This window comes from Coregonus lavaretus (genome assembly GCF_964263955.1).
Source record: "Coregonus lavaretus genome assembly, chromosome: 13".
NCBI classification, from domain to species: Eukaryota; Metazoa; Chordata; class Actinopteri; order Salmoniformes; family Salmonidae; genus Coregonus; species Coregonus lavaretus.
Genome location: NC_140000.1, coordinates 4,115,445 through 4,123,405, shown reverse-complemented (window position 1 = coordinate 4,123,405; position 7,961 = coordinate 4,115,445). Strand labels below are relative to the sequence as shown.

Genomic DNA, 7,961 nt, shown 5'->3' with positions numbered 1-7,961 from the left:
CATCTCTCTCTCTCTCTCTCCTCTCTCTCTCTCTCTCTCTCTCTCTCTCTCTCTCTCTCTCTCTCTCTCTCTCTCTCTCTCTCTCTCTCTCTGTCTCTACACCTCCCCATCTCTCTCTCTCTCTCTCTCTCTCTCTCTCTCTCTCTCTCTCTCTCTCTCTCTCTCTCTCTCTCTCTCTCTCTCTCTCTCTCTCTCTCTCTCTCTCTCTCTCTCTCTTTAATAATAAAATAATAAATAATAACAAATAATAATATAAAATGGTAGTAAATAATAATAAATAAATAAATAACAACAATAAAATGGTAACAGTCAATAGTATAAATATAATAAATATACAAATCTAAATATGGAAAATGAAACTATAACTAACTTATAACTAAATAACGGTCATCTTAACCATTATCAGTACTACAACTACCATCATCATTACTACCACTACTACCACCACCATCATTAAACTGCCATCATTACCATTACCACACATACCACTACTATTTGGAATGATAAACAACAATAATAATGGTAATAACAATAATAGCAATAACAATAATAATAAGTAAGTTACTATTTACTATGCAGATGTTATTATTCAGTGTCCCTCAGGCTATGGCAGGCAAATACATATTTGGCTGCAAGAGGAGCCATTGCTCCTTCGCCCATGAGTATTTTTAGTTTTTCTTCTTGGTTTAATAAGTTAAAATTTGGAATAAATATAGTCATTTCTGTGAATAATGAATGTCTTTGTGAGGAATATTTATCACAGTAAAGAAGAAAGTGCATCTCTGTTTCTACCTCCCCTGTCGTGCAGTGACCACATATACGCTCCTCTTTGGGTAGCCATGTATTTTTATGTCTACCGGTTTCTATTGCCAATTGATGGTCACTCAGCCTGTACATGGTAAGGATCTGTCTCTGCTTCGTATCTCTGACAGAGTAGAGATAATCAGCCAATTCATATTCTCTGTTTAGGGTCAGATAGCAATTTTTCTAATGTTGTAAATATGAGTCCTTTGATTGGTTCATGATTTTGTTCATTGGAATAATTTCTTTTGAATCAGTGCTGGTCTCTCTCTCTCGCTCTCTCTCTCTCTCTCTCTCTCTACACCTCCCCATCTCTCTCTCTCTCCATCTCTCTCTCTCTCTCTCTCTCTAACTCTCCATGGACCAGCCACCAACCGCTGACCTTACCTTGGCCTTTGGAAAAAGTGTGAAACCAGAAAGGCATGGCAAATGCACAAAATACCCATGAAGCTACAGCAGAAGCACGTCCCATGGTTCTGGTTCAGCAGCCAACTGCTGCGACAGCACTGTTATTATCTAGGCCTACTAAATGGGACCAATGACTACTCTTCATTTTAAATATGCCTACTACTTTGTTCTTGGCCTAGTTATTGGGAATCCATTTTTGTGTGGAATGTTTATACAACTAATGTGAATACAGCATCATCTAACTTCTGACACACACCAAGCAGTCTGGCATTGTATAACATGTGAAGAACCACAGATCTTTAATCAAGGTTTGATCAAGGTCATAAGGATAATTGACAGGTAATGACATTCTATATAGAGGATATTGTATGTTGAGAAACACACCTTAGAGTTTACAGTAGCATAAACACAGACAACCTGGGGGATGGCAGGATGCAAATTCTAGATGCAAACCATTTAGGAGAAGAAAAAAAAACATGAATTTGAGATGTGCTGAAGGTGTTAGTCGAGAAACAGTCAAATAAGGTATGTCTGAATTGAAAATATGTGATGTTGAGGTATGTGTGTATTTGCTTGCCCTTTATTTATTCACGTTTAATGAGATGTCTAATGGCAATGGCAAAAACAGTACAGCCATTGACGTGGATGCGATTGAAGTGTTGGCCAGTACTCCCATGTTGCTTACATTGGAACAGGCTTCTGACATTCAAATAATATAAGCATATAAACCCTGGCCTGTTCCTCTGCAGCTCCACCCATAACCCCTCCTTCACCCCTCCCTCTTTACTCTACTGCTCTCTCTCGCTCTCTCGCTCTCTCTCTCTCCCCCCTCTACTACTTTCCCCCTCTCCACTCCTCCTTTTCCCCCTCAATCCCTCTCTCTGCACCTCAACAAAGGATATCTGAATTGTTTGCTTGCTTCAGGGCACTAATCTACGCTCATTACCTGTATGTCAGTCCCAGTGTTAGGTCTGACTGGACAGTACCTTTCTACGTTGTCCTACACCCTCTAACATTGTAAGTTAATGATTCATCCACTGACTGACTGTCAATACAGTAGTGTGCTAGCTACCCCACCTGGAGCCATGGAACCTAATCTGGTGTGGACACTGCTGGGTCAGACGCAGTCAGTCAGTCAGTCAGGCTGTGTGTTACTATGCACTGTATTAACCCTGCAACAGCCCCCCTCCCTGACCCGAGATGCTGGGAAAGGTGGTGGGGTTGGCAGGGGGTGGTAAAGGGTAGTAGGGGGGGGGGGGTTACTGCGAGTACAGAGAGCTCTCTCTCTCAGGTCCTCAACTGCCTTGAGGAGAGAGAGAAAAAAACGACATACAAAATAAATACAGTATGTTTGGTGGGAAAGCTAAATTACACCAGTAAACTGGACAGAATTTCAATCACTGGCGAAGCATGAAAGGGTAGGAGAGGGTGTACGTGGATGGGCCTTTTACTCCCCTTCACTGTATACAGTACGATAGTGGTAGAGTTTTTACTCTCCTGTATACAGTACATTAGTGGTAGAGTTTTTACTCTCCTGTATACAGTACGTTAGTGGTAGAGTTTTTACTCCCCTGTATACAGTACGTTAGTGGTAGAGTTTTTACTTTCCTGTATACAGTATGTTAGTGGTAGAGTTTTTACTCCCCTGTATACAGTACATTAGTGGTAGAGTTTTTACTCTCCTGTATACAGTACATTAGTGGTAGAGTTTTTACTCCCCTGTATACAGTACGTTAGTGGTAGAGTTTTTACTCCCCTGTATACAGTACGTTAGTGGTAGAGTTTTTACTCCCCTGTATACAGTACGTTAGTGGTAGAGTTTTTACTCTCCTTCACTGTATACAGTACATTAGTGGTAGAGTTTTTACTACACCTGTATACAGTACGTTAGTGGTAGAGTGTTTACTCCCCTGTATACAGTACGTTAGTGGTAGAGTTTTTACTCCCCTTTATACGGTACATTAGTGGTATAGATTTTACTCTCCTTTACTGTACACAGTACATTAGTGGTAGAGTTTTTACTCTCCTATATACAGTACATTAGTGGTAGAGTTTTTACTCTCCTATATACAGTACGTTAGTGGTAGAGTTTTTACTCCCCTGTATACAGTACGTTAGTGGTAGAGTTTTTACTCCCCTGTATACAGTACATTAGTGGTAGAGTTTTTACTCCCCTATATACAGTACGTTAGTGGTAGAGTTTTTACTCCCCTGTATACAGTACGTTAGTGGTAGAGTTTTTACTCCCCTGTATACAGTACATTAGTGGTAGAGTTTTTACTCCCCAGTATACAGTACGTTAGTGGTAGAGTTTTTACTCCCCTGTATACAGTACATTAGTGGTATAGATTTTACTCTCCTTCACTGTATACAGTATGTTAGTGGTAGAGTTTTTACTCCCCTATATACAGTACATTAGTGGTATAGATTTTACTCTCCTTTACTGTATACAGTACGTTAGTGGTATAGTTTTTACTCCCCTGTATACAGTACATTAGTGGTATAGATTTTACTCTCCTTCACTGTATACAGTACGTTAGTGGTAGAGTTTTTACTCCCCTGTATACAGTATGTTAGTGGTAGAGTTTTGACTCTCCTTCACTGTATACAGTACGTTAGTGGTAGAGTGTTGACTCTCCTTCACTGTATACAGCATGTTAGTGGTAGAGTGTTGACTCTCCTTCACTGTATACAGTATGTTAGTGGTAGAGTGTTGACTCTCCTTCACTGTATACAGTGTGTTAGTGGTAGAGTGTTGACTCTCCTTCACTGTATACAGTATGTTAGTGGTATAGTTTTTACTCCCCTGTATACAGTATGTTAGTGGTAGAGTGTTGACTCTCCTTCACTGTATACAGTATGTTAGTGGTAGAGTTTTTACTCCCCTCTATACAGTATGTTAGTGGTAGAGTTTTTACTTCCCTCTATACAGTATGTTAGTGGTAGAGTTTTTACTCTCCTGTATACAGTATGTTAGTGGTAGAGTTTTTACTCCCCTGTATACAGTACATTAGTGGTAGAGTTTTTACTCCCCTGTATACAGTACATTAGTGGTAGAGTTTTTACTCCCCTTTATACAGTACATTAGTGGTAGAGTTTTTACTCCCCTTTATACAGTACATTAGTGGTAGAGTTTTTACTCCCCTTTATACAGTACATTAGTGGTAGAGTTTTTACGCCCCTGTATACAGTACGTTAGTGGTAGAGTTTTTACTCCCCTGTATACAGTACATTAGTGGTAGAGTTTTTACTCCCCTGTGTACAGTACATTAGTGGTAGAGTTTTTACTTTCCTGTATACAGTACATTAGTGGTAGAGTTTTTACTCCCCTGTATACAGTCTGTTAGTGGTAGAGTTTTGACTCTCCTTCACTGTATACAGTACATTAGTGGTAGAGTTTTTACTCTCCTTCACTGTATACAGTATGTTAGTGGTAGAGTGTTGACTCTCCTACACTGTATACAGTATGTTAGTGGTAGAGTGTTGACTCTCCTTCACTGTATACAGTATGTTAGTGGTAGAGTTTTTACTCCCCTGTATACAGTACGTTAGTGATGAAGTTTTTACTCTCCTTCACTGTATACAGTACATTATTGGTAGAGTTTTTACTCTTCTTCACTGTATACAATATGTTAGTGGTGGAGTTTTTACTCTCCTTCACTGTATACAGTACGTTAGTGGTATAGATTTTACTCTCCTTCACTGTATACAGTACGTTAGTGGTAGAGTTTTTACTCTCCTTCACTGTATACAGTACGTTAATGGTATAGATTTTACTCTCCTTCACTGTATACAGTACGTTAGTGGTAGAGTTTTTACTCCCATGTATACAGTACATTAGTGGTAGAGGTTTTACTCTACTTCACTGTATAGAGTACATTAGTGGTATAGATTTTACTCTCCTTCACTGTATACAGTACGTTAGTGGTAGAGTTTTTACTCCCCTATATACAGTACATTAGTGGTAGAGTTTTTACTCCCCTATATACAGTACATTAGTGGTAGAGTTTTTACTCCCCTGTATACAGTACATTAGTGGTAGAGTTTTTACTCCCCTGTATACAGTACATTAGTGGTAGAGTTTTTACTCCCCTGTATACAGTACGTTAGTGGTAGAGTTTTTACCCCCCTGTATACAGTACGTTAGTGGTAGAGTTTTTACTCCCCTGTATACAGTACGTTAGTGGTAGAGTTTTTACTCTCCTACACTGTATACAGTACATTAGTGGTAGAGTTTTTACTCTCCTGTATATAGTACATTAGTGGTAGAGTTTTTACTCCCCAGTGTACAGTACATTAGTGGTAGAGTTTTTACTCCCCTGTATACAGTACGTTAGTGGTAGAGTTTTTACTCTCCTTCACTGTATACAGTACATTAGTTGTAGAGTTTTTACTCTCCTTCACTGTATACAGTACATTAGTCGTAGAGTTTTTACTCTCTTTCACTGTATACAGTACGTTAGTGGTAGAGTTTTTACTCTCCTGTATACAGTACATTAGTGGTAGAGTTTTTACTCCCCTGTATACAGTACGTTAGTGGTAGAGTTTTTACTCTCCTTCACTGTATACAGTACATTAGTGGTAGAGTTTTTACTCTCCTTCACTGTATACAGTACATTAGTGGTAGAGTTTTTACTCTCTTTCACTGTATACAGTACGATAGTGGTAGAGTTTTTACTCTCCTGTGTACAGTATGTTAGTGGTAGAGTTTTTACTCCCCTGTGTACAGTACATTAGTGGTAGAGTTTTTACTCTCCTGTATACAGTACAGTAGTGGTAGAGTTTTTACTCCCCTGTATACAGTATGTTAGTGGTAGAGTTTTTACTCCCCTGTATACAGTACATTAGTGGTAGAGTTTTTACTCCCCTGTATACAGTATGTTAGTGGTAGAGTTTTTACTCCCCTGTATACAGTACGTTAGTGGTAGAGTTTTTACTCTCCTTCACTGTATACAGTACATTAGTGGTAGAGTTTTTACTCTCCTGTATACAGTACATTAGTGGTAGAGTTTTTACTCCCCTGTGTACAGTACATTAATGGTAGAGTTTTTACTCCCCTGTATACAGTACGTTAGTGGTATAGATTTTACTCTCCTTCACTGTATACAGTACGTTAGTGGTAGAGTTTTTACTCCCATGTATACAGTACATTAGTGGTAGAGGTTTTACTCTACTTCACTGTATAGAGTACATTAGTGGTATAGATTTTACTCTCCTTCACTGTATACAGTACGTTAGTGGTAGAGTTTTTACTCCCCTATATACAGTACATTAGTGGTAGAGTTTTTACTCCCCTGTATACAGTACATTAGTGGTAGAGTTTTTACTCCCCTGTATACAGTACATTAGTGGTAGAGTTTTTACTCCCCTGTATACAGTACGTTAGTGGTAGAGTTTTTACCCCCCTGTATACAGTACGTTAGTGGTAGAGTTTTTACTCCCCTGTATACAGTACGTTAGTGGTAGAGTTTTTACTCTCCTACACTGTATACAGTACATTAGTGGTAGAGTTTTTACTCTCCTGTGTACAGTATGTTAGTGGTAGAGTTTTTACTCTCCTGTGTACAGTATGTTAGTGGTAGAGTTTTTACTCCCCTGTATACAGTACATTAGTGGTAGAGTTTTTACTCTCCTGTATACAGTACAGTAGTGGTAGAGTTTTTACTCCCCTGTATACAGTATGATAGTGGTAGAGTTTTTACTCCCCTGTATACAGTACATTAGTGGTAGAGTTTTTACTCCCCTGTATACAGTATGTTAGTGGTAGAGTTTTTACTCCCCTGTATACAGTACGTTAGTGGTAGAGTTTTTACTCTCCTTCACTGTATACAGTACATTAGTGGTAGAGTTTTTACTCTCCTGTATACAGTACATTCGTGGTAGAGTTTTTACTCCCCTGTGTACAGTACATTAATGGTAGAGTTTTTACTCCCCTGTATACAGTACGTTAGTGGTATAGATTTTACTCTCCTTCACTGTATACAGTACGTTAGTGGTAGAGTTTTTACTCCCATGTATACAGTACATTAGTGGTAGAGGTTTTACTCTACTTCACTGTATAGAGTACATTAGTGGTATAGATTTTACTCTCCTTCACTGTATACAGTACGTTAGTGGTAGAGTTTTTACTCCCCTATATACAGTACATTAGTGGTAGAGTTTTTACTCCCCTATATACAGTACATTAGTGGTAGAGTTTTTACTCCCCTGTATACAGTACATTAGTGGTAGAGTTTTTACTCCCCTGTATACAGTACATTAGTGGTAGAGTTTTTACTCCCCTGTATACAGTACGTTAGTGATAGAGTTTTTACCCCCCTGTATACAGTACGTTAGTGGTAGAGTTTTTACTCCCCTGTATACAGTACGTTAGTGGTAGAGTTTTTACTCTCCTACACTGTATACAGTACATTAGTGGTAGAGTTTTTACTCTCCTGTATATAGTACATTAGTGGTAGAGTTTTTACTCCCCAGTGTACAGTACATTAGTGGTAGAGTTTTTACTCCCCTGTATACAGTACGTTAGTGGTAGAGTTTTTACTCTCCTTCACTGTATACAGTACATTAGTTGTAGAGTTTTTACTCTCCTTCACTGTATACAGTACATTAGTCGTAGAGTTTTTACTCTCTTTCACTGTATACAGTACGTTAGTGGTAGAGTTTTTACTCTCCTGTATACAGTACATTAGTGGTAGAGTTTTTACTCCCCTGTATACAGTACGTTAGTGGTAGAGTTTTTACTCTCCTTCACT

At 38.7% G+C, this 7,961-nt stretch overlaps 1 protein-coding gene across 1 annotated transcript in view; it reads right to left on the bottom strand.

The window, feature by feature from the left end:
• LOC311139299 (techylectin-5A-like) overlaps window positions 1–2,296 on the bottom strand; it is a gene marked incomplete at its 5' end in the record, with an annotated part of 4,979 nt that extends 2,683 nt beyond the window's left edge. Inside the window, one exon of the mRNA XM_084174182.1 lies at window positions 2,287–2,296. Coding sequence (XP_084030308.1) covers window positions 2,287–2,296 — 10 coding nt within the window. The remainder of the gene's footprint in view (window positions 1–2,286) is intronic.
• Window positions 2,297–7,961: the final 5,665 nt, after the last annotated feature.